Source organism: Empidonax traillii, unplaced genomic scaffold (assembly GCF_003031625.1).
Source record: "Empidonax traillii isolate 1590-97213 ecotype Southwest subspecies unplaced genomic scaffold, ASM303162v1 scaffold10:size5872457, whole genome shotgun sequence".
In the NCBI taxonomy this organism is placed as follows: domain Eukaryota; kingdom Metazoa; phylum Chordata; class Aves; order Passeriformes; family Tyrannidae; genus Empidonax; species Empidonax traillii.
The window spans coordinates 101,579-129,408 of NW_020955203.1; the positions used below are offsets into that span (position 1 = coordinate 101,579).

A 27,830-nucleotide genomic window follows, 5' to 3' on the forward strand; every position below is an offset into this window, starting at 1 on the left:
GGAGATGCTGAGGGATTTGCACAAAGGGCATCCCTGTGACCCACGCTGGACCTGCCCCTGACTGAATCCCTCCTCTCCTGCTGCTCTCAAGCAGCGCAGGGATGCGACCTTGGGGCCAAGGATGACCAAACTGGTTTGCCCAGCCTTCCTAAAAATCCTGCACAGGGCTGTAATTACCCTCACCTTTAGACAGAAGGGAGCCTGACACTGCAGGTACGGCCACGGCACCCGCAGGGGTCTGGCAGCGAATCACGTCCCGGGAGCAGAGCGGCACGGACGGGATGGAACGTGAACAACTGGGAACGGGGGAGAGGGGCGGAGCTGAGGGCGGCAGTCATCGTCCTGTCGGGGAGAACAGGAGGCTCCCCCAGCCAGGAAACTGCTTCGTTTGGGAAAATGTAGGATAAATTCCTCCCAAGTCAAGGGCTCGCACTCGGCAGAACCACTCAGGCTGCGCACAGGAATTATTTGTGAAACCTGATGGGAGTTAAACTGCCACAAAACTGGAAGTCAATTTTGGAGGTGTGCAGGGGAGCGTGTGCACGGACGGGAATGGATACAGGGGGTTTGTCTGCCCAGATCAGGGAGCAGGTTTAAGCCCGTGGAATGCGATCCAGGGCCACTAAGATGGAAGAAAAACCGATTCTGAGGTTACAATGGGCAAAGATCCTCCCCTTGAGATGCTCTGGTGAGGGCTGGGGAAGTTGCTGCTGGTGGCTGGGATGGAGAGAGGCTGTAATGCCAGGCAGGAGCTGCCATGAGCAGTAACAGGGCCCAGAAGGCTCATGCTGTACCTACAGCCACCACCTGCATCCCTGTGTGGGGATGTGTGTGGGAGATGGTCCCCAAATACAAGGAGTTAGCTTGGCTCTCAAGACACTTCCTTTGGAAAGCAGAAGCCAAACACCCACCTGGAGGAGTCCCGGTCCCCTAGCTGACACAAGCCTGAGACCCTGCTTCCAGCAGATGTGAAGCTTGAAATGCTCTTGGTAACGATGCTGGTGACTGCCTCAGCCAGGCAGCAGGTCAGGTGACACACGGGCTGATGCCAGCCTTTTTTGGGGACAGAAACAATGCCTGGCTCGACACTGTGATTTCCCAGAGGTGCTGCAAAAAGTAGTGTGTAGAAATGGTGAAAGCTGGGCAGGACATGGCATTACTCTGCTTCCCCTGAAAGAAGGAAGGTGAGAACCTGCCCTACTCCGTGGCAAGTCAGATGCAACAAAGACCTGCAGGTCAGAGAGAGTATCAACTGCAAACGTTCTCTGAACACATAGCTTGCTTCCCACCTCCAACACGTGGCTTATTTATTGTTTCCCCCAAACCTGCTTGTTTTTTCCCAACAGCCCATGAGCACTGGGATGATCTGGCTTTGGAGTCCTAGGGATACTATCCCAGAGCAGAGCCCCTCTAAAGGACATTCCCACTGGAGTCACAACATCCCTGTGTAACGAGAGGGTGTGGACCAGTGAATGAGACTGACTACAGCCACGCAAAGAAACAGTTCTGGACACAGAACTAAAATTGTCTGGGTCCCAAATCTGTGTCCTCCTGTTCAGGGACACACATGCGGTGGGGCTTTTAAATACCCTGACAACCCAAATCTGATCAGGGCGGGCCTGGGGTTCAGGGCTGCTCCTGTAAATGCGTGTACATGCAACATGTACAAAGGGGATATTACTCCAACCCCGACAATCCGCACGTAACGACGCTGCTGCCTCCCGGTGCCCGTTCCTGCCGGCCAGGAGGATTTTGGTGGCTCCCAGTGCCCGTTCCAGCTCTGCAGGAGGATTTTGGTGGCTCCTGGTGCCCGTTCCAGCTATCCCGGGGGAGTTCCCTGGCGCCCCATGCTCGCTCCTGCCGGCCAGGCCGGCTCGGCCTCTTGGCAGGTCACGCCCGGGATGTCCACGCCGATTAATCATCAAGTGCCACGACGCGGCCCCGCGCTCGCCCGCCTGAAGGGGAGCCCCCTCCGCTCCGCCGCGCCAGCCGCTGTTCTGGGTCGAAAAGCGGCGATTTCGGCGCTTCCGGAAAGCGGAAGCGAAGCGCGGGGCCCCGCCCCCTCCATGGGCGGAGTCGGCCCGGAGGGGCGGGCGCGCGGGCGGCTTCGACCAATAGAAAGCCTTCGCGGAGTCGCGCGCGGCCAATGGGGAGCGGGGCCCGGCGGCCGCCGGGGCGCGCGCGCCGCCGCACGTGGCGACGGGGACCCCACGTGGGCGGCGGCCATGGCGGTGAGGGCGGCGGGGCCGGGCGGGGGCAGCGGCGGCGGGGCCGGGGCTGGGGCCAAGCCCGGCCGAGCCGAGCTGAGCCGAGCCGCGATGTGCTGTGATGTGCTATGTTCTCCCCGCAGGGCTCTCCGGAGGCGGCGGAGGAGGCGGCGGCTCAGGGTCCGCAGCCCCCGGCGCGGGGCGGGAAGCGGGCGGCCCCCGCACCCGCGGACCCGCAGCCGGCCAAACTGAGCCGCGCCGAGCTCTACAAGCCGCCGACCAGCGAGGAGCTCAGCCAGCTGAAGGAAACGGAGGATCTGTTCCACTCCAGCCTGCTCCGCCTTCAGGTCAGCCCTCGGGGGGGGGCCACGCTCTGCTTCTTTGCGGGGGACTCCACCGGGATCCCGGACCCGGAGCTTCCCAGGAACCGCCCGGGGAAGGGGCCCCTGAGGCCTCCTGGCCTGCTCCGTCCCGGTGGCGGCCGCTGCTCTGCAGCAGCTGCGCTCGGGGCGGGCACAGAGGGCACAGGCTTTTCCACTGGAGTTCCCGTTCACATCCCGCGCCAGGCTCTGTGCTTCTTTTACGCTGTTAAAATGGAGCTTCTCCGACACAGCGTTGCGGTTCTGTAAAAGCAGGACCATTGCGACCTTCGTTCCGATGGTCTGTTGCTTACCGGGATGAGGAGGTTACATGGTCAGCGGTACCCAGCTGCTGTCTTTAAATGGCTTCAGAATGGAACAGGAGGATGTTTTTTATGTCCTGGGAGAGGCAGCTCTCTGTGTTTGGGGGAGATCAATTGCTGACTAGATCACAGAATCATAGAAGAGTTTGGGTCGAAGGAATTTTAAAGATCATCTTGTTCCAACCCCTTGCCATGGGCAGGGACACCTTCCACCAGACTAGGTTGCTCAGAGTCCCATTCAGCCTGGATTTGAACACTTCCAGGGACGCGGCATTCACACCTTCTCTGGGCAACCTGTTCCAGGGCCCCACAGGGAAGAATTTTTTCCTAATATTTAATCTAAACCTACTCTCTTTCATTTAAATCCATTTCCCCTTGTCCTGTCACTACACGCCCTTGTAAAAAGTCTCTTTCCAGCTCTCTTGTAACCCTCTCATCCACCAGCACCCCCAAGTCCTTCTTGGCAGGATTGCTCTTGATCTGTTCATCCCCTAGCCTGGATTGATACCGGGGGTTGCCTTGACCCAGGTGCAGCACCTTGCACTTGGTCTTGAACCTCATGAGATTCCCACAGGCCCACTTGAGCTTGTCCAGGTCCCCATGGATGGCATCCCGTCCTTCAGAAGGTTTTAACATTGGTGACTTTTATGAGGAGCACCTTTAATCTTCTGACTGCTTGCTGGTGTTGGTGGCAAGATCTCTAGGGCCTGGTTTGTGTTGAGAACCTGCGTGGTTGTTTCCTGCTGATTCTGTTATCATACAAGAAGTCTTCCTGAGAGCTGTGCCTGTGTGAATTACATCGGGTTTTTTTGCCTGGTCCTTGGTGGAATAGTTGATTGCAATCCAGCACTTCACAGCAGATGGCAGGAGCTGACTGAGCTGCCAGCTCCAGGCAGGGTTTGTGGAGAGGTTTTGGTGTGTTCCCCAGCTCACCTGCTGCCCTCTGTGCCAGGATCATGGTTGGTGCTGGAGGACAAGGTAAAGGGCAGGAGCAATTCCGGTGTTGCAGCTGCCTTTTAGGGTCCCCTTTCCCCCTACAGATTGAAGAGCTTCTGAAGGAAGTGACATTGAAGGAGACAAAGAAGAAGAAGATTGATGCCTTCCTCCATGAAATTAACAGCCTGCTGAGCACCCTCCCAGAGACCACAGAAACTGAAGTATGTTCCAGGGGGATGGAGGAGGTAGCAAGACCCCTGTCCTGTATGGATCAGGCTCTGCTGTTGCTGTGCAAGCAGGGGTCCTCATGGACTGTCTCCCTTAGGGGCTGAAAAAATAATACCTTGCTTTATCTTAGAGGGGAAAGGGAGACATTGTCTGTAAGTCCTGGGTGCAGTGTCCTGCAACTCCATGGGGAGAGGAGTCTCGGTCCCTGCACATCTGCTCTTGGTTGTGCTTAGAGTGTTCTGTGTGTCCTGTCTGTTCCCAGCTCACTGACCAGGCCTGGCTTTCCAAGGACGTGAAGGTCCCGTTCCTGCAGGTGCCGTTCGGTGTGAAGGGCAGGTTCCACTTTGTGCCCCCGGCCGAGCTGAAGGTGGTGGGCAGTTACCTGCTGGGTACCTGCATCAAGCCGGAGATCAACGTGGACGTGGCAGTGACCATGCCCCGGGTGAGTTTGGCTGTGTCAGCTCCTGGATGGCCGGGAGCCTGGCTGGGCCCTGTCCCCTTTTGTCCTTCGTGACTCCTACCCTGCCCTCTCCACTCCTCAGTGAGGTTACAGCATCTGAATGTGCTGCCTTCCATGAGGAGCTGGGGAGTGCAGTCTGACCACTTGCTTTGTCAGGGCCTGTGGTGGCAGGGAAAGGTGGGGGTGGTTTGGTGCCTCAGGCTGAACTGCGCTCTGCAGACTGGTGAGGTGTGATTGCCCCATCCCTCTCTTCCCAGGAAATCTTCCAGGACAAAGATAATCTGAATCAACGCTACCACCGCAAGAGAGCTCTGTACCTGTCCCACATTGCCCAGCATTTCTCCAAGGAGAAGCTCTTTGGCAGTGTGAAGTTTGCCTACATGAACAGCAACCATCTGAAACCCATCCTGCTCCTGAGGCCTCAAGGTGGCACTTGAGCCTTGCTCTCATGGGGGGTGTGAGTGGGTATTGGTGTTGGGTGGAGGGTGGTGGTCTCATACCACATAACAGGCCCTGTGGAGGGGGATCACTTGGGGCTGCTGTCATGATTGGTGATACTTTTGGATACTTCCCAGTTGATTTCTCCCTTCACCCAGAGCCTAGACCTCAGGGTCTTCTTGCTCTGCCAGTCCCTCTGCATCTTGGCTGGGCTCCCCAGCTTTGCTGGCAGGCACACCCTGTGAGTACTTCAAGGGGTAAAATAAGTAGACCCTACAAAACATGTCTATGTCTAGCTCTGTCCTTTCTTCTTCATCCCTGCTGCCCACCATCCTCCTGCCTTCCCTGGGGACCTGTGTGCAGCCTGGCTCTTGCCTGATGAGATGATGTGGGATGTTTCCACAGCCCCCAGGAGACAGTGGGTTGGGATCTGGGACAGATGTGGCAGGGGGAAGCCAGGGCAGGCAGGAGAGTGCTGAGATACCAAGCTGGCTGGTGGGGAGGAAGATGGGACTTGGACAGAAGCAGCGTGACCTCAGGGTTATTGGCTCTGAAATGTGGTCACTCTCTGCTCGGAGATGATTTCCACTGCTGCAGAAGGAGCTTTTTACTGTCCCCAAGCTGGGAGTGCTCAGTGTTTTCTCAAGTTAGTGTCTGACATCTCGTGTCCCTGCACACCTACCCTTCGGTGCTTACAGGCAAGGATGAGAAGATGGTCACTGTCCGACTCCATGCCTGTCCTGATGTGGGTCTCTTCAAACCCAGCCGCTTCCATCCCAGCAAGAACAACGTCCGCACCGCCTGGTTCATGGAGCAGAGCACCCCCAAAGAAGGTAGGGTCCGGGGCTGGGGGACAGTGAGGCTGTTTGTCTCAGGCAGAGACTGCACCCAGTGCCTGCAGGTGGGTTCACCGCAGCCCTTGTCTGTGAGCAGGAGGTTTGTGATTGTGTCCAACGTGCTGTCATCTCCCCACACAGGAGCCACCGAGCCCCCAACTCCCCACTACAACAACTCCATCCTCTGTGACACAGTGATGCTCTCCCACCTGCAGTTCTTGTCCAATGCAGCCACCGACTTCCCAGGCATGAAGGATGGCCTGGCCCTCCTCAAAGTTTGGCTGAACCAGCGCCAGCTCAGCAAGGTATGTCCTATGCCAAGATAGGCTCTGCTTACCTGGCTAACCTGCCTTTGCCGTGCTCTCCTTCCTAGGGTGAAAAGGGGGTGGTTTGGTCCCAATAAATGGTGTGGTGGGCTTGTGACTCTGCTTTGAGATGTGTCAGGTCTCAAGAGAGCTCCATCCTAACCTGTGGGTTGCACTGAGTTTGCGGTACCAAACAGTCGTGCTTCTTTGAGATCTCTGGAATAATGTAGTGGGGTGTTGGATGGTGTTTTTTTTTTTTTAATTCATCCTATTTCCCAAGAACTTTGAGGTGTTGCCTTCCTCTAAGGGTATCCCTATATTTATTGTACAGTGTTTCGCCTCAGTGTCTTCCTGGCAGGGCTGGGGCTTGGAGCCTACCCCACTGGTAGAGGGGTAGAGGGGTAGAGGCCAGAAGCTGTGATGTAGGTGGTCTCTGGGCTCTCATGGTGCCTTGTTGAGCTCCTGTTGACTCAGCCCTTGTTTTCACAGGGCCTGGGGTGCTTTAGTGGCTTCTTGGTCTCCATGCTAGTTGCCTACCTGCTGATGAAACGCAAGATCGTCAAGATGATGAGTGGATACCAGGTGTTGAGGAGCACTCTGCAATTCCTGGGTGAGTTTCCAGGGGGCCTCACTGAGCAGGGGAAGCCTGGTGCCAGCAGAGTCTCTACACAAAGCCTGAACACAGTGAGGGAAGAGGCAAAGAGGCAATTGTGGCTTTTCTCTCTCTAATAATGAGGCCCTGTGGGTGGGATGGACAGGACGGAATGAGTCAGCGGGTCAGGGCTGGGTGGTGCAGCTTGCAGAGGGGTTGGTAGGTCCCATCACAAGATGGATTCTGGCATTGCATTGTAGTGCTGTTAATGTTGTGAGACCACAGAGGTACTGGCACATAACTGTGCCACTGCCACCAGTCGGGGAGATATGGATGGTGGTGTGACTTGTTCCTTCCTGTCTACCCACAGCCACCACTGACCTGAGCGTGACAGGGATCAGTCTAGCGAAGGATGCGGATTCGTCCCTGGTAAGTGACGCTATGGGAGGGGATCTCCTTCCTGTGCCTGTCTGTACTGCCAGTGCCCCTTGGGCAGGGACGTGCCTGTCACAGGGACGTCAGACAGCAGTGATGTTGGGGTGTCTTGGTGTCCGTGCTGTGCTGTGGCACTAAGGACCGTGTTTGCTCTTCCAGCCTGCCCTGGATGACTTCCACCAGGCATTTGAAGTGGTCTTTGTGGATCCCTCTGGGCTGGTGAACCTCTGCGCTGATATGACTGCCAGCAAATACCACGAGGTACCGAGCAGGTTGTGGTGGCACCCTGAGATGCTCTCTTAGGAGTGAGCTGAAGCAGGCAGAGAGCAGTTAGATGTCTTGGAGGAGGATGTAGGACCTGGGGAGGGGATTCAGTGTTCCTTTTGAAGCTTTTAACATCTCCAGCTCTGAAGCTTGGAAATGAATTTTAAGACTTAGGTGTAGTGCTGCCTTGCTTGAATGATGGAGGAAAGTTGTTTCCCTCTTCATGGGCACCTTTGTGTGAAGCCAAGCAGTTGTTTAGCAGACGTAACTTTTTTGGAGGAGGAAAAACCACCTTGACGTCAGGGGTATCAAGAAGGGACTATCTGGCCAGCAAAGAGAGCTGTTGGTAACTTGGCTTTGTGCTGAGGACAGAGGCTGCCTGGGATCAGGGTGTGCTGGTGACCATGGAACTGGGGTGGCCATGGTTGATGGGGGAGCATTGGTGACCACTGCTGGAGGGATTTGTTTCACTTTTCCCAAATGCTCTTGCACTGTTTTGTCTCCTTGCTTAGGTCCAGTTCGAAGCCAAGCGCTCCATGGAAATTTTGGATGACCGGATGGTGGACGGCTTTCAGGCACTGCTCATGACTCCGAAGCCCATGCTCAGAGCCTTTGACCACATCTTCCAGTGAGTCTTGCTGTGCTGGTGAGGTGATGCTGAGGGAGCCTGTTCAGAGAGGAGAGGGCTGTTTCTGGCTTTGGACTGGTTAGGTTTGAACCTACCTGGTGGGAGTGGCCCTGTTAAGCTCTGAGATAGACACTGGTGCCTCTTGCACTTGCTGCTCTGCCTTTCCTGTCTAGATAGCCTCCCACCGGGGGGAAATATTTTAACCTTAGGGAATGTTGGCTGTCCCAAGGACCAGCATCTCCTCTGGTACATCCTGAGGTGCTAAAGGGCATTCTTTTAGCACCCATCCTGGGCCAGGACCCTCAGCTCCCCACTTTATCTGTCTTCGAACATGTCTCTCTCTCTCACAAAGGATGTGGTGCCAGAGGTAGGTGACCAGCTGCTCCTCTTCTTTGTAGCCTGAAGCATGTGTCCAAGCTGCAGGGTACCTGCAAGAAGATGCAGCTGCTGAATGAGCTGATGGATCGGGGTGGGAACTACGTGGCTGCGGCCCTGCCCTTCATTGTCTCGCTGCTGACACGTGGTCTGTCCAAGAGAGCACTGCTTGTGGCTCACTCCTTGCCCCAGATCCCTGAGGTAATTCAGCTTGGCAGTGATGCTGCATCCTTTGCTGCACGTGGGGTCTCGTGTCTCTTGTGGCACTACTGAGCCCAGGGACGGGATCCTTACTCACTGGGGCTGGAGACAGGTCTGTACCCTTTGTGGGGAATACAGGACCTGGGGCTCTGCACGGGGGTGTAGGATGCAGCTGAATAGCTTGGTCTGGGCAAAATTCCTGGCCCAATAATGTGGCAGGGTGAAGACAACATTTTTTTATATCAAGGAGACCTATTAGAGGGGCTTTCTCTCTCTGTGCTTGTCCAGGTGCCTGGGAACACGTAACAGAAGGTTCATATAACAAACCAATATCCCAGCAGCTGCTGGTCCAGCAACCTCATCTCTCCTTCTGCTTCATGTTCCCCATTTTCCCACAGTGGTCAATTGATGCTGAGCCACCAAAACACAAGGATATTGGGTCCCTGACATTTGGGCTCCTGTTTGTTCCCGACTTTGCTGCCAGCACGCTGGAGAAGGGACCACAGGCTGATCACCCCGAGGTGAGGGGAGCCCTGCTCGTGCCAGGCAGGGTGGAATAGCGCTGGTACTGCACTGTTGCAGATGGCTGTGGGGTTGGTTGATGGTCATGGGAGTGACTTGTGTGTTTGGCCTGGCTTGGTCAATGTCCCCCCACAGGCCCTGGAGTTCCGGACCTTCTGGGGAGAGAAGTCGGAGCTGCGGCGGTTCCAGGATGGCAGCATCTGTGAGGCCGTGGTGTGGGAGGCCAGCACTGCCTGCCAGAAACGCCTCATTCCTGAGCAGATTGTCAGGCACCTGCTTAAGCTGTAAGTTGCACTGAGCAGCAGCTGAGACCTGCAGCTCTGTGACGGTCACTGCTGCTCTCCTGGCTCGTGTCATGTCCCTGATAACCCCATTGTCAGCTTTGTGCTTTGGGGGATGTTGTGGGTAGTTTCGGCTTTGTGAAATCTGGTAGTCGTTTCAGTTGTCCTGATGCTGGGAGCTGCCTCCCAAGAGCAGGTGGGGTGGACAAGCATTACCTCTGCAGAAGGTAATGCTAAAGGCAAGGAGGCTGCATGGTCCTACCCTTACATGCAGGTGGGATGAGGGGACACTGGTTGTCAGAGCTGGAAGAGCTCAGCCAAAAATGATACCCTCTTGCCGAGAAGGAAGGGGTTGCCTGTGCCTCTTTGTCCTGAATTGAGCATGGGTCTTATGAGGAAAGGCTGCAGGTTGGTGGCTTTGGCTTTGAATCCTGTGAAGCTGCACAAGTTGCTGGCCCGCTTTGGGTGGGTAAGTTGGGCATGGGGGGAAGGCACAGATTGGGCTTCTCACCAGGACCTTCCTTTATAAAGGGATTTGTCATCCTTGGACTGACCCATGTGTGTGCAGCATGCAGTTTCAGGATGAATAGGTTGACATGTCGTAGCTCTAATGCTGTGTTGTCTTCTTCCATTTAGGCATGCGGACATTCCCGAATCCTCTATCTGCTACACAGGAGCCCTGCTGGAATCTGTGATCAGGATTGGGAAAGAGGTATGACTGCTCCCTCAAATGGGGCTTGGGCTTTCTTCAGGAAGGACAGTAAGGGGAGGGCTATCTGGAGGTAATTTTGGTGGTCCTGAGGCGGCTGGGTGGTTCCCAAGAGAATGGAACTAGGGTAGAGAAAATTCCTGCCTGTGGCCACTTTGGTTAGGAGCATGGTGCTCTCCTTGGATCTGCCCAGTCTTTCATGGCAGCCAAGATACAGCTAGTGAAATCCTCTTGCTTTGGCATCCCCCACACCTCATTTTTCCCTGCAGGCATCCCACTGTCCTACTCTCTGCTTGTTTGCCCTCTGTGCACATGTCTGAGGATATATCACTGTCCCTCAGCGCTCTTCTGGCTGCACCTTTAAGGTGTTGTATCCTTCAGGACATGGGCCAGGCAACTCTGTGCTTTCATGCCTTAGGTCCAGGTGGAAAACCCAGGAAAAGGATCCTTCCTGTCAAGGAGCAAAGTGCTAGATCATGCTGCAGCTGAATGTGCAGCTGAAGCAAAGAAACTCCACTTTTAGACAGAAAAGATGCATTTTGGAGGCTGGGAAATGCCCCTCTCCCAACTTCTGGTCACCAGGTTGTAAAATTAAAGCCTGGAGTTGAGCCATGAGCACTTTGACACCACTTAGTTGGTGTCACTTTTTTAAACAAGCTCTTTACCTTGTTGTTGGAGAAAGAAATTGTTTCCTTTCCCCTTTTTTAAGATCAAAGGGGAGCAAGCCTTATGGAAAGAATCTCCTATGCCAGGGACCAGTTGTGGTCTGGGCAGAGCTGCGTGTCAGATTTGGGATGAGATGCTGGTTTTCACAGCCTGTTGTGTGGTGGCGAGGGGTGGGGGGAGATCATGTGTTGTGTGTCCCTTCCGGTAGATGAAGGAAATCCCTTCCAGCCGTGCACAGGCAGGACGGGGTTTGTCGTTCGTGGCACACCCTGCAGAGGGTGCTGCAGCTCTGCTGGAGAGCCCAGGCTGCACCTGAGCTGGTGCTTTGCTGTCACTGATGTCTCCTCCCCGTGCAGGCCCCTCTGCTGTGCTCTGGGGAGATGGAAGCAGCAAGAGCAGCAGCAATTTTCCTTTCAGTGCCTTCAGTTTTCCTTTCTCATCTGTCCTCCTCAGGGCATCCTGTGATGCTCTGGATATTTTCTGTCTTTGCTTTTGCCACGCTTCAGAGGTTTGCCTTGGCTAAGGATGTTGTGGGTGCAGTTTTCTGTTAGCTGCTGCCTCTGTTGGCACCATGGTAACTGGGGAGACAGTAGCAGGGCTCTCACCTTGCCACTATATGATCTCTTTATTCCCAGGTCATTCTTGGTGTCTCCTTTCCTAGGGTGATTGCTGGTAGTACAGCTCTTGGTGCTGCCTTAGTGTCTTGCAGAAGAAATAATTTTACTTGCCACTGGAAACGCGGCCTCTAGGATGCCTGTGGCTGCTGGGGGAGCCACAGACAGCCTTATCCTTGTCTTCCCTCTCTCTCTTACCTCCTGATTTTGTTGAGTGCCCTCAGCAGCAGCTGCTCCCTGGGGTGGCAGTGCTGTCTCCTCAGAGCGTGGCTGCGGTGCTGCTCTCACCCGTGAGGGTGGCGAGGTGGGTGGGTGTGCAGGAGTGAGAGTGGTGGATGCAGAGGCTCCCTGTGTGTCTGCAGGCGCTGGGGATGGGCGAGGAGGCCATGGTCAGTGTCGTCTGCTCCTACGACGACCTGAGCCGCAAGCTCTGGAACCTGAAGGAGCTGCCTCTGACGGTGACGGCTGTGCAGGGTGTCCACCCAGCCCTCCGGTACACGGATGTGAGTGTCCTGGGCCATGGCCAGGTGTGGGGGTCTGCAGGGAGCTGAGGATGCACCCTGGGGTTGGGGAGGACCCACAGAAGTAGTCACTCTCTGTTTTTGTGGCTCCTGAGAGCCCTTGGGGCAGTGTGGGGTCTCTTCTTTGCTGTTCCGTCCTTTGGGCTAGCTGTGCACAAGCTGACTAAAGCCTCTGTGCTGGAGGGCTCTGCTGGGCTGGGAGGTTTGAGTGAGGGGATGCACGTCGCCCTGAGGTTTCTGCTCCCTGTTCACAGTTTCTGGGTGGCTGTTCTGTTTCAGGTCTTTCCTCCCATTCCCATGAAGCCGATTTATTCCTTTCATAAACTACTCAGAATCAAGCACTTGCTGCTTCCTTCGGAAGAGAAGCCCTGCCCAGCCTACATAACGCCCTTGAAGAGTAAGTGGGGAATGATGTGTGAGAGATGACCTGGTGGGGGGAAGTGGAGGCAAGTAGCCATACTGGCTCTGTTATTACTGCAGTGGAGTGCTGCAGGCAGGAGCGAAGCTCTGGCTTCTCCTGGTCTCCTGCTGTAATCTCTAGTTCTGGACACCCCTATGCAACACCTGATTTCTCTGTGGGACTCACTGACCTCCTGCTATATCTGTTTGCCCCCAGTCATCTGCCACATGGAAGGCAGTGGCCAGTGGCCACAGGACAAGGAAGCCATTAAGCGTATCAAGGCAGCTTTCCACCTCCAGCTGGCTGAGCACCTCCGGCAGCAGCACCAGCTGGTTTGCAGACCTGCAGTCACCCACACTGATGTGTACAAGGTAGGGGGGCAACCGGGACCTTCCCCAGACCTGATGTTACCGAGGAAGCAGGTGGGGGGGGGGGCTGTGGCAGTGGTCCCACTGGATAAAACCAGAATTTGGACAGTGGGCCTAGGAAGGAGTGTGGTGAAACTGCACTGATGTTAGGATGCTGCTGTTGTATCCCTGAGGGGCAGTGTAACTAACACACAGCAGCCTGCTTATGTTATCCCCAAGCCTGACTTCACTTTGTGTCCCATCTCAGGATGGCTACGTTTTCCGTCTCCAAGTAGCCTACCACCGGGAGCCCCTGATCCTGAAGGAAGTGGTCACTCCGGAAGGGTTGCTGAAGTACCAGGACACAGAGGAATCTCGTCAGCTGGAGTGGGAGACATTGCATCTGCCCTATCTAACCAGCTCTCTGCATGGGTAGGTGAGGCAGAAGATGCCTGAGGGGTCAGGTTGTGGGATGGGGCTGGAGGCCATTATGGAGCTGCCCCTCGATGTTAGAGGGTGGTGGTGGGTAGAGGAGCTTACTGTGGGAAGTGGCCCTTCAGCCCACCTCGTGGGAGGCTCTTTGGGAAGATAAAGGGATGAATGTGGGTATGGGTGGCACCAGCTGTCACCCTGAGGTCAAGGAGACAAGTACCAAAGAGCAGCACGGTTAGAGAGGAGCACGAGGCAACATTTTCCCTTTGTTCCCCTCAATACCCAGAGAAAGCACCCTGTGCTTGTGACACTGTGTACGTCTTCCTGGTATATTTTTGCCCCTCTCTTCTTCCTTGCCAAATGCCAAAGGGCAGTTGTGGGTCCTGGGGTGTGTGGTTTGAGCAGTGGCCTGTCTCCCTCCTCGCAGGCTCCAGCAGCAGCACCCTGTCTACGGCAGCACCTCCCGGCTGGCCAAGCGCTGGGTCAGTGCCCAGCTCCTGAGTGACAACATCTCTGAGGAGTGTGTGGACCTTCTTGTGGCATACCTGTTCCTCCATCCAGCCCCTTTCACACCACCCAGGTGAGGATGAGGAACCCAGGCTGGCCTGATGGGGATTTAGTGCCTTTTTCCTTACGTGGAATGGCGGAAGGGTGTGATACTGCCAGAGCAGGAGGTGTTGGGAGGGTTCACAGCAGGGAGCATGAGGCCCCTGTTCTGCCAAAAAGCTGTCCCAAGCCCTGCTGGGAATGGTTGCCAGAGGAGATGGAGATGCTTGGCACTGCAGGACTGTGGCTTTCCCTGCCCTTTGCTCGGTAGAGAAAGGGGGGAAGCAGGTAGGGATAGGAGTGAGTGTCCTGGTGTCCTCTTGGTGCTGGTGGCACAACTGCAGGATCTCTTGTGCCTTCTGGAGGACTGGTGAGGCCCCTTGTTCTGGGGGTGATGGCCTGGAGAAGCTGGGTGGGGGCTGAGTTGTGGCTACCAGCATGTTGGGGCTTCTGGGTTCCCCAGGAAGGATGTTATGGTGGTGCTGGTGGCTCCAGCCTCCCTTCCTCCTGGAGAAGACTTCCAAGGGAAGGATGAGGGGTCGGCCACTGAAAGCTGAGTCAAGCAGTGTGTTGGTAAATAACCTCACAGAGCCAATTGCTTGCTGGCCCCTGGCAGATAGATGTTAGGGGGCCTGGAGGAAGTGAAATGAAGTTAAAGGAAATGTTTTTGTTCCATACGGAGTCAAAAGGTTATTCTGCTCTGCACTCCGGTGCAGTTTCCTTTCCCAACATAGCAGGAGTAGCATTCTAGTCTGATGCCTAGAATGCTTTTCTGTCTCCTAAAATAGCAGGAGCCTCATCTTCCCAGCTGCCTGGCTTCATGCACGTGTTGTGTTGCTGGAGAAGAGACACAGTGAGAACTTGGCTGGTGTTCAGACCTGCACCAGAGATGGCAGCAGCTCTTTCTCCCCCTCCTTCTTGTTCCAGACCCAGGAGTCTGGATGGGGAGGGCATCAGGACATGGGGCAACCCGGGGACAGTGTTTTACTTTCTGCTTGTTTCTTTTTCATGGGCAGAGAAGAACATTGGGGAAAAGCTTTCCCTGGGAATTTGGAGAAAGGAAAGTGTCTCAAACTTGTCCTGAAAGTGTCTCAAACTTGCCCTGGACTTCTCTTTCCCACCATAGGCATCCCCCTCTTGGGCTGCATGTGGGCTGGGCATTTAGTACCCCCAAGTGCAGCCCTTCTTGCTGCCAGGAGAGCAAATGCCAGTGTTGAACTGTTTTGTCCTGCCTGCAGCTCTCCCCAGGTGGGGTTCCTGCGCTTCCTCAACTTGCTGGCAACCTTTGACTGGAAAAACAACCCTCTGATTGTCAACATAAACAGTGGCCTCACAGGTGAGCAGGCAAGAGGTAGGAGAGCTGCAACATGAGGGTCTTGAGCCCTCCTTAGTCAGTGTCTGGCTCCAGGGATCTTGGATATAGGGAGGCAAGGAGGCATCACAGCTTCTTCTGGAGGCAAGGAGATTTCCCATGCTCTTACTCCTGTCCTGTCTTGCTAACCTTGGCTGGGTTTGGTTATAGTGTGTGGGGGTTTTTTTTATCTGCCTGCTTTTGAAGAGGTGGGTCTCAGTGATGATGCTCTGTTGCTTCTGGTCTTGCTGAAATCTGTGGCAAGCCTGGGTGCTATTGGATGTGGTACTGTCTTTGAAGACCTGTGTTCCTGCCCTCTTGTGTTTTGTCTGTTGATCATCTTTTGGGTACATGCCATCTTTCCCCAGGAGCCAGCAGAGACCATGGGATTGTCTTGGATCTGCATAGTTGTGGGATGGGGGGGATAGCTAAACCCGGCTTTTAAAGCTGATTTATAAAAAAAGGTAAAGCTGCTTGGGAAAGAATTGGGTTTTGAAAACTGATACTTTCCAAAGCACTCTCCAGCTTTTTTTTTTTTTTTTTTTTTAGTGAGCTAAAGAGCTATTTTTTCCTCTGCTTGAGGGGAAATAAAAACCAAAAGATAGAAGCCTTGGAGTATGGTTACAAACTCTGTCATTAGCTTATAACATGAGTTCCCAGCCCATGTCAGTCTCAGTACATGCCATGTCTGGGTGCACTAGAGTGGTTTTAGAGCACAGATCCATCTAGAGCTGCCTCCTGGCTCCAGAACCTCCCACAGGCAGGTGCCAAGGGAAGCATGAGAGTGGAGCAAGCCCAAGGTGAAGGAGCTCTGGTTGCACGTGGACTGTGGGATCAGAGGATGGGAGAGGATAAGGCCTGTTGTACTGCCCTTCCCTGGGCTGCAGTAGATGGGCAAGGAGGCCGGAGGGCTACGGATGGGGCAGAGAATCTCACCCCCATGCCTGCCCACTCCAGACACGGACTGCACAGAGATCAAGAACAAGTTTGTGGCTGCTCGCTCTCGCCTCCCTGTCATGTTCATCGCCACTCCCAAGGACCAGTGGACTTCCATGTGGACCCAGGACCGACCCTCGGCGCAGGTGAGCCGGGCCCTTTGCCCAGGCCTGTGGGCAGTTCCCTGCTCCTGGTGCTGGAGCCAGCTCTGGCAGCCCGGTGAGTGAGCAGAGCCCCTGCTTACATCCAGGACTGCCGAGTTTCACCCTCTGGCTTTCTTCCCTCCCCAGATCCTGCAGCGCCTCGTCGTGCTCGCCTCAGAGTCTCTCCGTGCCCTGGAGGAGCAGCTCATGGACCCACTCAACAGCCAGGATGTGAAGGTAACCCCCTGGGGCACAAGCACAGGGGTTTTCAGGCTCTGGCAAAGCATACTGGTCTTTGGTGGTGATCACTGGGATGTCTTAGGAGGATTCAGGCTGTGGCCACGTGTTTGCCCTGGGATGAAAAGCCGCAAGGATTGGAGGATGGATCCTGGTGCCCCACTCTGCCATCCTGCTCCTGGGGGATCCAGGTCTGCATAGCAGCTTGGGGTGACAGGGACAAATTTATTTTGTGTTCTCTGGTTTTCTTGGGACGTGAGCAAACCCACGATGTTCCTGTGCCAGACCAGTTATGTGTTCATGGCTAGATCAAATTGTTCCTGTGGAAGACTGTTTTGGTGTTGTTGGCAAATCTGGCTCATGTGCTTGAGTCCAGCCAAGCTTAGGGTGTTGGAGATTTTGGCAGGACACCGACAGGCACTTTAGGGAGATGTTAGTTTAGTTTGAGTGGTGGAGCAAGGTTATAAGTAATTTAATACTCTTCAGTTTCTTAGTGACTTCATTTTTTAAGTATGTTGAAACATCCCTTACTGAAATGGACCTGAGAGATGCAGACATATTTATTTGCCCTTTGAAAGGAGATACATGTGTTTTGAAGGGTAAATGGTTGGTGTACCAAGTAGCGACCCAGGCAATTGAAGCTCAAAGGACTAAAAAAGTCAAACAGTGCTTAAATATAACAGTCACATTAGGAAAAAAAACAAACCCAAAATAAAAAACCAGCACATATAGTGGATTTTTCTTCTGCCTATGCAATATAAAAAGGATTTACTGACACTACTTTCAGTTCTGCTGCAGTTTGCACTGAAAGGCTTAAGTCAGAATCTACTTGAGGCAGTAGCAGTATGTTACAGGGCTATGAAGGAACGAGATGTGTCCAGTGTGCTGCAGTCACAGTGCTGACCCAAGACTGAAATTCAAGAGATGCACTGTGAGCTGGGGATGGTGAGCTTCTGAAATGTCCATAGCAGCCTTCCAACACCTTGACTTGGCCTCCTTGGGCCTCCTCCTGTCTCCTTTCCTCTTGGCCACTGCAGTGGAAACTTTTCCCATTCCCAGGCTGTCCATCTGGTCCATGCCAGTGTCCTCCCAGGCCTGCAATGTTCCTTAGGGATAAACATGTGATGTTGTTTCCAGAGCTGATAATCTATTTGTAAGCAAAGCTGGGACAGGGAGGAGAGAAAAGCCTTTCTAGTTTTGGAATTGGTTCCTCTACCCATGTACTTAAGCGGGTGCTCCAAGCTGGCTTTTTGTCTTTGCATTTGGGTCAGATGGGGACGTACCCACTCTCATGCAGATGCAGACGTGGGTTTGTGAGCTGTTTCTTTGCTCCCAGGGGACATACAGTAAGCCATGGACTTAGTCAGCTGGGTGGGAAAGGGGGAGTGTGTGGACTAGACCTGAAACTCAGTGCTGGTCACTGATATTCTTCATGTGTGTTCTCCCCAGCCTGGCTTTAAACCAGCTCTGAGCAGTGGGTTTTCTGCCAGTGCCAAGTTGAGCAGTGTCCCACGCCTCTGGTCATGTCTCTGCATAACTTGTTCCACAAAAACGCACACATAGTTTTCAGTTTTTTCCATTTTAATACAGTTGTATCCACAGCTAGATCCTGCCTGTCCAAATATTTATGTGTCTGGGATTGCTCCCCTCCATTAATGAGGCTTGCTCTCACCCTCTGTTTGCTTGATGAAAGATGCTGCTGCCCTCTGGGGCAAATGGTGTTGGACAGATGGGACCATCCCTTTATTACACAGCTCCTCATGTTCCTCTGGGTGTTGTTTGGCTCCTGTTGGCTTCTTGACTCCCCTCTTCATTCTGGGACTCTGCCATGAGCAGTGCAATTACCTGTTTCAGCTCACCTGTCTGTCCCTCTCTCAGCTGCCCTACAAAGTGCCATGTGCTCAGGTGGGCTTCCTGTGGTCTGTGGCAAACTTCTAGCATTAATCTCACAGAAGCTGTGTCTTTGCTTTACTGCTTTCTAAGGAGAAGGGAATAAAAGGCAGGCAAGGACTTAAGAAACCTCTCTCATCTCTCCTACTCAGCTGTGTCCTACATTGAGTGTCACTGTTCGTTTCCCCTTGCAGATGGTCTTCCGTCCTCCTTTGGACTTCTACGATGTCCTAATCCACCTGAATCCAAACCAGATTCCTCGGCATCTGGAGTGCGTGGACCGGCCACCGAAGTCCTTCTCCCGCGGTGTGGTGAAGAACAGCACTGCCGTGAATATCCTCTTTCCTGTGGTGGATTATGACCCTGTGCAGTGCTACCTCCGGGAGCTGAGAGTAAGCGGGGCCACTGGGGGAGGCACAGGTGGTACCTGCCAGGGGGGGAAGCTGCCTTCTGGCATCCAGCTTGCCTGCCACGGCAGGACACGGGCAGTGACACCTTCAGGTGCGGTGCATGGGATGGCCGTTGCTTCCTCAGGGGAAGGCCTGGTGAATGCACCGCCCTTTCCATGGAAATGGGAGTGCTGCTGATGTGAGAATGAGCTCAGATACAAACCACCTGGAACTTTTGCTGAAGAATGCTGTATTTCAGCACAAAGATACCTTTGTGCAGCCATCTGTCTCCAGTCAGTTAATTGAATTTTCATGGCTTCTTGCACCAACTGGTGTGCTTGATGGGCAGTAGCCACACATATTTTCTGGGGAAATGTGCAGGTACCAGTAGGCTGCCTGCTGTTAGGCCAATGGTTGTGTGAGCCAGAGTGGCTCAGTATTGGTCACAGGATGGTTTCTCTGTGTCTGACTACCTGCAGGATGACAGAGGAAGTTGGTAGTTGGGTATATGGAGAACATCAGTACCCAAAGTTATTGACTGTGTTCTTTCCCACTGTGTGACCAAGCCAAAGCCTCAGCATTCTGAGGAGATATGCAAGGTGCTGGGTGACAGCATCCATATGGGATCTGGACAGACAGTGCTTTGCAGATGTGCAGCATCTGCAGCTTTGGCCCTTCCCAGCTTCAGATGTGGTAGCTGCAGTAAACGTTAGTGTGCGGAGAGGTGGGGCTCATATCACAACCTGCCTTGGTTTTCAAGTGCCATCATCCCTTACTCACAGAGGTCTGTGGGCAGTGTCAGAACTGTCAGTGTAGGAATAATAGGCTGGCTTTGGCAGGAAGGACCTCCCCTGGCTGTGGAGGTCCCTGGCCCTGTTCCCCACTCAGAGCAGAGCCAGCTTTCACTGGCTGCACCGAGCCCAGTCCTGTTGAATGCCCATTCTCTCCAGGAGCGGAGATTTCCCACCTCCCTGTCCCAGTGTTTGACCACCACTGTGAATCTGTTGCCTGAATTCCAGTTTAGGCGGGAAAATTCTGGGCCCTTTCAGTTCAAGCTCCTCTTTCAGCTTAAACAGGTAAGCTTAGGGGGTGGGCAAGGAAAACTTGCAAGGGTGTCTTTGAAGGTTTCCTCATCCTGGGCGCAGCCCTGTTACCTCCCAAACTTGGTGCCAGCTGCATTGCATGGTAACCTGTGCCCATGAATCTGCTGTGGCTTCAGTAGGGCTGCCAAGTCTAGCAAGGTGCAACCTCAGTCCTCCTGTCAGCCACAGCAGGTTTGGACAGTCTTGAGGGGTGAGGAAGTGAGAGACCTTGAAAGACCTCTTGAAATTGAGAAAGATCTCAAAATTGTCCCACAATTTCCCTGCAAGTAGCGTTGCTTCTTTGGCTGGAAGGACATGGGGGTGAGGAGATGTCCAGTGCTCTCCTGCTTTTGAGAAGGAAGGTGGAGCTGGAGGTTCTGCAGACACTTTGTAGAGAGCACTGGGGGATTTCCTGGGATCCAGGATATGCCAGAAGCGGGGGGAGAAGCATCCTGCACAAGAGTTTTAAAAGGGAACAGGAAGCTGATTTGGAACTGTTTGCTATTTCACTTTCTTTCTTGGTGTTTTGATCTGAGGAGTCAATACATCAAGACCAGCCCGCTCTTTTATTCCATAAATGATGAGGCTTTGACCTTCTGCTATGAAACCTCAGCCAAGGGGCGTAGATGTGGGTAAGAAATGGAGTTTCTTAAGCCTGAAATCCTTCTCCACACGGTGCTGGAAAGTGGGTTCTAGAGCTGAACAGAGCCTTTCAGCAGCTGCCAAGGTGCTGGTCGTGCCTGTATACCTGGGGCTGGAGCCTCTGTGTCTCTGAAGAGGTCAGGGCTTAGCAATCATCATGGAAACTTGGCAGAAGGATGACTGCCTGCTTGAAGGGGAGCTGGAGGCTGTTGGGAGAGCAGGCTCTTTGAGGAGGCTGTTAACTGCTTGCAGCAGGTCTGGATGTAGATGAAGCAATCAATCAGGAAACTCATAGAGGTGTGTTGAAGTTTATAGGATGTTTGCTATAGGATGCTTCTAGACAAATTGATGTCAGTAAATGGCTCTGGAACTTAAAAAGGTATAGAAGAGACTTCCCTGGTAAACAGCTTTCATTATCCTCTAGGCAGTTATGACTTACTTGGTCCAGTCAACAGTGACTGAATTTTTACTGCCTGTTTGTTCTAATACAGGTAATAATAGATGTGGAATAGAGTTTGATCGGGTTGGAAATTCCAGCTGGTCCTAAATGCAATATGCCAACATCCCAATGAAGAAATTTGGATATGAGCAAAGGTCACATTGCCTTTTTAGAAATAGTGTTTATTCACTTGGTATTTCTCGTTCTTTGACCTGAGGGTGCTTAGGAGGGAACAAAGCAGAAACTGGTCACAGCTTTCTCTCAGGAGTGAGCAATGGGGTAGAGAGCCCAAAATGTGCCCCAACATCCCTGTCTGAGGGGCTTTTCCATGTCTTGAAGGCTCTTAGATAGATATGGCTTTGTTCTCTTGTGGCCATCACATTGGATGTATCTTGCAATACCAGTTCCCTTGTCATTCACAGCATCCAGATCAGCAGCAGGCAGACCTGAAGGGGCTGATGAATATCTGTTTTTCCAGGCAAACAGGTGTTTCTTCTCCTGGAATCATCACAGAGATGATTCTGCATGTATTGTCAGCTAAGTCAGCCACATCCACTTGGGCTGGAAAGCCTCAAAAGCTGGTTTTGCACTGCAGGGCCACCACCAAGCTGGTGATGTCAGTAAAAGCTGCTCTGTCCATCAGAAGTCATCTGGCTTTGTGCCTCAGCGTAGTGATGTTGTTCCTTAAGGGCAAGACCTTTTCATCGACTTTGGCGCTGCTGGTAGTCTCTCCATCCCTGGAGTATTTCTCCTTTCCTGGCTTTTGCTGCTCCTCCTTGTCCTGCAGGCTTGGATCCCTGGGGATGATCCAAATGCAGCAGGAAGTTGGTGCCAAAAAGGACTGTGGTGACAGCAGTGAATCCTTGAGAGATTTTGGATGAGAAGGCAGTTGAACGCAGCACTGACTGGCTTTGACTCAGAATAATTTGCTCTCTCTTAAACAACACAAACCACGGAACTGAGCAACAAGGCTGTAGCCATGGCTGACAGTGCTGCCCTGGTGGGTTTTTAGCAATGAAGGGAGACATCTGTCACACAGATGCTGTGGGATTTTGTGTTCTGTGAGCAGAAAGGAAACATTGCCCTTTACTCAGCTTTTCACATGAAATAGGGATTTAAATGCCTCGGCATGCTGACCGAGTTGAGAGGGGCTGGGAATAGCTTCTTCCCCAGTGTCCTAAGACCAGTAACCAGGAGATCCACTTCTCTCCTGTCCAGCCTGTTTGTCCCTGTTCTTTTCAAGTCAAAGGAGTTAGCAAGGCAGGAATGCTCTGGAGCTGAAGGACTGCTGCATGCCTTCATCAGGGAGCCTAACCAGAGGAGAAAATAAAGGCGAGTAGGTGTTGAGTCCTGACTGCTTTAATTTTCCCTGCTCCAAGGAGATGTGCTGCAGGAACCGGCCGGATTGAGTTGCGCTGGTGCCTGGGAGACTCGGGGTAGAGATGAAAGGCTGACTGTGGGATTCAGGCAGCAAATTCTTCAGTTCCAGGACAGATCTGATAGAAAAGGCCTGTTCTGTGAGTCTGTCCAGATAAGAAGGCTTTGCAGACAGACGCTCTTGAGGGAAGGCAGGTGCCAGACATCCCACAGAGAGGGCCTCCCTGGAGCTTCAGCCCATCACCAGCCTCCTGCCATTTACAGTCCAGAGCACTTTGTCAAACAACTCTAGGTTGCTTCCTGGTGGGGATTCCCCAGCAAGGCTAAGTCAAGTTTAAGTGTCTCAAATGTCTCCATCATGACTGCTGGTCTGTGTCATGGTTGTTGAGCTGCAGAACCCCCAGGTATTTGCTGGGAACGTCATGGGAAGGCTTGGTCAGTGTGGCTTTTGCTTCAGGGTGGCTTGGGTGTCCTCTGGGCTCAAGACACACCCCCCCCCCCCCCAGAGGACACAGGACTTTTGGATATGCTTGCCATGCCTGTCTGCGTGCATTCAGGAGCTCACAAAACCCTAAGGCTCTTGTCACCTCCCAGAGCTGTTCACTCAGGGTGGGGAAAATGGGATGAAGCTGCCTGTGCCATGTCCAACCATGTTATGACTGTTAAGAGACCTCACATTTCTTACTGGGTCTTTGGTCTCACTGGGTCACTGATGTGATGGGCTGTCGTTCACTGAGATTTAGGTTTCTTGGGCTGCATATGCCTGAGGAAGAGTTTGTGGCAGAGGAGCTGCCTATCTTGTATACGCGAGATCTTTTCTCTGTGAATGAGCGGGAAAATATTTCCTGCTTTACTGTAAACATCCTTCCCTTTAGAGCAATGTTTTGCATTTCTTTCACCTTCAGACAAGACCTATCAGGAAGACCTGAAGCCCTTTCCTTTCTTCCTCCCATGGTGTAGGAATGTGTATCTTGCTACTACACCTTTGTAAGGAACTAATGATAGTAAAAATTCTCTATCTCTTACAGTATATAAGCTGTGGTTAGGGTATGTAGCTGGAACTGGTGAAATCTTTTCAGGTCAGTCTGCTTCCTTCCTCTTTTGACTGGCAGGGCTGACTCCTCCTGTGGCAACTCCAGACTGGCAGAGATGAGCTGAAAAGAGTCTGTGGGCTCTCTCAGTGTGGAGGAAACCTTCCTGTGTGGATCTATGACCCTGAAGGGGCAGAGGTGGCAGGAAATCACCTGCTCTTAGAGCTCTAGAGCAGTTCTGTGACCCTTAGCATAGTGCCCAGGGTTGACAGTGCTCCTTGCTCTTTTGGGGTGTGGGGGAAGGCTCTGTCTGTGTCACATAACTCTGAACGTCAGGGCAGGTTGCTGTAGGATGACAAAGACCTGAAAGTTTTAACCACAAATGTAGTTGTTTGTTGGAAGTATTTTTAATAGGGTTTTATACTGGTAGATTCCTGGGTAAGAGCACTTGAAATGCTCTGAGCACTGAACAAATGTTGATTGATGCATTTACCATCTGAGCTGCTGTCGAACCAGGAAAAGCTACTGTGGGACACATTATGAGTGCAGAGACCTCCCTAAAAGGCTCTACTAACAGCTGTGATGCAATGAGCCTGATCTGTTGGTAGAAGTATTGAAAAAATGGATGGATAAATGGTAAGATAAAAAAAAAGCACCTACCCCTAAACAACAATGTAGGTTCTTAAATAGTGATGAGCACTTTAGCTCATTGCAAAATCCACTATTGTGATGGAGCTGCTTAATCTGGTAATCCCATTTTAGAGCAAGGTATTGTTCTACTCCCTACTTTTCTCCATCCTTTTCATTCCTGCAACAAAGAGGGTTCCTTACAGAGCTTCATCTAATCTTCTTTCAGATGCCATATACCCCTTCCCTCGACAGTGAGGCTCCTCCAAATTGAAGCCCTGAACTTGCAGGTCCCTAATGTCTCTGTGAAATGGGAACCAGTAGTTTTTGCAGATGGCAAGAGGGTTTTCCCTGAGCATGGAAAGCTGAGTTGCAACCAAAGACACAGCAGCTTGAGAAGGAAACAAGGGTTCAAATGCACTCATTACTTTTTCTCCCTTTTTTTTTCGAAACTTTCCCTTGAAGAAGGTGTTTGCAGGCTCAGACAAGCCCAGTGGCACTAGGCACGGAATATGGGATGTGGAAAGGAGGGTGAACTGTTTGCTCCCCAAGCCTCTGTGCAAACAGAAGTGCAGTGACTAATTCACCAGACCCTTTTAATGTTGCAATTTCCCAAGAGCTGAGGGTTCATCTCCACAGCTCGGTGGGCTGGCTCGGAGCACTGTCACATGGATGATGCTGGTAGCAGCACAAGTGCTGGGATTTTGGATGGGATGCCATCCTTTTCACATCTGCCCTCTGCTCCCAGCCGTCTGGGAAAAAGTGGTGCTGGGTGTCAGGCCAAACAGTGGTTTTACTGGGAAATGATCTGAGCCTGGGAGGCTTTCTTTCCAGCAAATGCTGCTGGCTTCTGTCCAGCAAGATGCATCTTGTAAAAAAATACCTTTCTCGTAAGGAGCACCGCGTGGCATTTGAGACCTCGCCCTGTGGAGTTGCTGGGCTTTTTCAGGTTCTCACATGCTCTGTTCCCCTTTGGTTCAGAAAGCTGCACATTGGCGGTCAGTGTGCCTGGAGCTTTATTGCCCTGCCTTGGGCTTTCCCTCCCTCCTGCTGTTTGCCCTAAGTGAGGAGTCTTCCCTGTTGACTGGGCTCTGAGCTAAACCCGTGCTCTCAGCCTAGAAATGCCAAAGTGGATTGCCTCTTTCTCAATGTATTTTTAGGCAGTGGTTGTTCTAGCCAGTTTGGTGAAATAATGCCTTGACCAGCCTTGCCCCCTGTGAAGAACCCGTGGAGTGGGATGAGCTGTCAGTTGTCAGGATCTTCCCAGCTTGATGACCTAATTGTGCTACCCTCTGTTTGTGAGGGCAACAGCAGTCCAAACTCAAACCTGTCTCTGAAGGTTGCAGACAGCACCACCCCCTTTTTGCTTATCAGGTCTGTATTCTTAAAGTGCTGCCTCACTCTTTAGGATCACTGGTAACACCAACCCAGTCCACCTTTTTTCCTACTGCAGTCTGGTGTGTACACAGAAGACCCCTTCCAAGCTTGCCTTTGGTGGTGATTTTTTTTTTTTTTTCATGCACATCCTCATGAAAACCTCATGATATAGCGATGCCAGCAAGACTTCTCTTTGTAAAAGCAGCGAAACCAAGGGAATGGAGAAGAAACAAGTGTCATTGTCAGGGAGAAGCTGTTTGGTTGTCTCGGTCAGCTGCACTCAAGGTCCTTATCTCTAAGTATCATCACGTTGGGTGATGAGCTGTAGGGCCAGACTTTTGGGTTTAAAAAGTTGCTTGCACACAGCATTGTTTCCTTTTGCTGTGATGCTCTTCTGTCTCTTTGGAGCTCTGGGAATCTAGCTTGCGTGGGCTTCAGGGAGGGCAGACTGGTCTTTAGTCATCTCTTTGTGCAAGATCTCTTTTTGATCTCTGCTGCCCAGCACCACCAAAGTTGCTCACTGGCACCGCTGCTGAAACACTGGGGCAAAGAGGACAGATTCCTGCAGTGCCTCCACTGAACTTTCCATCTCTTTGCACCTCTCAGAACTTTGTGTTACTTAAAATTTCTGCTGTTATGTTTCCTTTTTTGAATGCTGTGTGCTGCCAGGTCATGGGGGGTTTATCCTGGGAGAAGAAGGAGCTTTGGTGTCTTGGTTGAACAGACTGCAGAACTCAAGGTGCTGGAATCCAGTGAAAGGTCCTTGAAGCAGGAGGCACACAGGACTTGTCCATGAACTACCAGTTTCTTTCCTTCTTGGGAATCCACTGAGTTTTGGTTCTGGCTTGCATGGAACTACTGTGTGTTCCTGTGCAAGGAGACTGAATTGAGGGTAGGCTCTGACTCTGGGATGTCTGGCAAAATCTGTGCTTTTTTTCTACCCAGGATGCCTTCAGCGATCTTGCCATGTTCTTCTATGACAAGCATGGTGGAGAAGTGATTGCTGTTTTGTGGAAACCTTTGAGCTTTCAGCCTCAGCCTTTTAAGGTGAGTTTTTTTCCTCTACTTTAAGCTTCATATTACCTTTATGTCCTGAAAGTTTGAAGGGCTTTCTCCCCCCCCCCCCCCCGCCCCGCTGCATTGTTATTGCTTTGTCCAAGTCTCATCAGCCTCAAAGCCCTTTGAGAAATGGAGCTCAGAGTTTTGTCCCTTCTCAAAATGGGTGAAACCAAGACAGGGCTGTGTCCACAGTGCCCTCAGTCATCAGCAGATCTGAAAAGGGGACATGGACAAGCACCAGCACCACAGTCATGGGTCAGAATGGAGCTCTCTGTCCTGGGTGCTGTTTCCTGGTCCCTTCCCGGGAGATGGGTGATGCATCATTTGCCAGAGACGTTTGGTGTGTGCAGTAGGCTCTGCCATTCTCGTGGCTTTGGGCACCTTACCCAGAAACACCCGACCCACAAGGAGCTGGACCGGAGTGGCCAGCCCAGGTCCATGGTGCCCAAAGCCTGTCGATGCGCAGAACTGTTTTCCAGCTACACTGTGTGGGTTGGCAAACTTTAGAGTGTGGCTAAGCCAGGTGTGAGGCATTCTGGAGTGATTCATGCTGCTTTCTATGAAGGAAAGACGCAAAGAAACCGGTTACTCATTGCACGGTGTTGGCAGCCCAGGCTCTTCTGCTGTCATTCTCAGGGTGATTTATCTTCACAGCCTCTCTTCACAGCCAGAGGGCATTGGCCATTGAGCCTGGCTGCTGTTGTGAAACCTAGTTATTCACAGTGGTGAAACAGAGGAGATGCTTGCACTGAGCTGAGTGTGGCTTGATTAAACCATGAGGGTTTTGCTTTTGCCTCTGATGGAGCCAAAGATCTCTTCCCACTCAAAGTCTTGACGCCCACCAAAGAGCAAAGCAGAGCCCAGGCAACTCTTACTCAGCCTTGTGCTGTGGCCCCTTTGTGTGCTCTACTTACACAGGCTCTGCCATGCATCTGCACGCTCTTCCCATCTCCTCCATGCCCCTGGCCATTACTTTGCTTCCTCGCTTCCTTGCAGCCTTTGACTGTGGCTCCAGGGTAAGCCCTAAAAAGGGCTGGAAGGGTCACTCTTGCACTTTGGTAGTTCTAATAATGAGCACTGATGATGTTGGGAAGTAAAACTTAGGGAACTGGGTGCAGTCGCAGGGTTTGGATGTGACAAGGCAAGAGAGGAATTCTCTTGTTTGAGGCTGGCAGCGGTTGAAAAACAACTCTGAGCAGGTGCTCCCATTTGTGCAATATTTGTGTGTCCCCCACAGGTCTCCAGCATGAAAGGAAGGAAGGTGACAACCCTGAACAATGAACTGGTCTGTGTTCCCAACGTGGAAGCAATTCTGGAGGACTTTGAGGTTTTGGGAGAAGGCCTGGTCAAAAGTGTGGAAGCTCGTACAGAGAAATGGACTATCTAAGACCACTGAGAGGTGTCAGAATGGCCTGTTCTGAAGCAGTTTGTTCACTCTGGGTCTGTTCCTTTTTATAAATCAGTCCTGGACAAGGCTTTTAGCTTTCTAAATCCCAGAACTGTTTTACTGTATTTATCTTTATATGCCTTGTTCACAAAAACCAATGGGACCTGTTATTGTTTTTGAGAATATGAATGCCTTTTTATTTTGGAGAAAATATGAAGATGGGATAAAGTTTTTGAAA

General features: G+C 52.4%; 1 protein-coding gene across 1 annotated transcript; it reads left to right on the forward strand.

Moving 5' to 3' along the window:
• Positions 1–1,847: 1,847 nt before the first annotated feature.
• Positions 1,848–27,830, forward strand: NOL6 (nucleolar protein 6). Its single transcript, XM_027885083.1, has 26 exons — positions 1,848–2,231; positions 2,351–2,554; positions 3,930–4,046; positions 4,316–4,495; positions 4,771–4,939; positions 5,650–5,784; positions 5,929–6,092; positions 6,582–6,702; positions 7,055–7,113; positions 7,279–7,380; positions 7,896–8,011; positions 8,410–8,587; positions 8,986–9,108; positions 9,245–9,393; positions 10,027–10,102; positions 11,742–11,882; positions 12,180–12,297; positions 12,517–12,671; positions 12,916–13,079; positions 13,507–13,659; positions 14,864–14,961; positions 15,934–16,058; positions 16,203–16,292; positions 18,377–18,574; positions 26,092–26,193; positions 27,443–27,830. The coding sequence occupies exons 1-26, from the start codon at positions 1,848–1,850 to the stop codon at positions 27,590–27,592; spliced, it is 3,771 nt and encodes a 1,256-aa protein (XP_027740884.1). The 3' UTR covers positions 27,593–27,830.